Genomic DNA, 259 nt, shown 5'->3' with positions numbered 1-259 from the left:
CTGATAGACGAAAAACAAGGATAAATAATCACAGTCCGAAAAAGACGTAGAAAGGCAGAGGCGCACAAAGACAGACGACGGCAGAGACAAACGGACAAAGAAGCACAAAGAAAGAGGATGGCAGAGGAAATCACACAAAGACACGCAAGGCCAGAGGAGAAGGGGGACGCCTTACCACACGACAGCATCCTCTTGAAAGCTCGGCGAAACTTGACGGAGAGAGCGTTGTACAGGATCGGGTTGATGGCACTGTTGGCGG

At 50.6% G+C, this 259-nt stretch overlaps 1 protein-coding gene across 1 annotated transcript in view; it reads right to left on the bottom strand.

Annotated features, from left to right (window-relative positions):
- Positions 1-259, bottom strand: part of LOC119589024 (alpha-1D adrenergic receptor-like) — a 4,080-nt gene that overhangs the window by 1,567 nt on the left and 2,254 nt on the right. Inside the window, exon 2 of the mRNA XM_037937612.1 lies at positions 176-249. Within this exon, the coding sequence (XP_037793540.1) occupies positions 176-249 (74 nt within the window). The remainder of the gene's footprint in view (positions 1-175; positions 250-259) is intronic.

This window comes from Penaeus monodon, chromosome 24, assembly GCF_015228065.2.
Source record: "Penaeus monodon isolate SGIC_2016 chromosome 24, NSTDA_Pmon_1, whole genome shotgun sequence".
Classification (NCBI taxonomy): Eukaryota; Metazoa; Arthropoda; class Malacostraca; order Decapoda; family Penaeidae; genus Penaeus; species Penaeus monodon.
The sequence above is the reverse complement of the archived record's forward strand: the minus strand, read 5'-3'. Positions and strand labels throughout refer to the sequence as shown.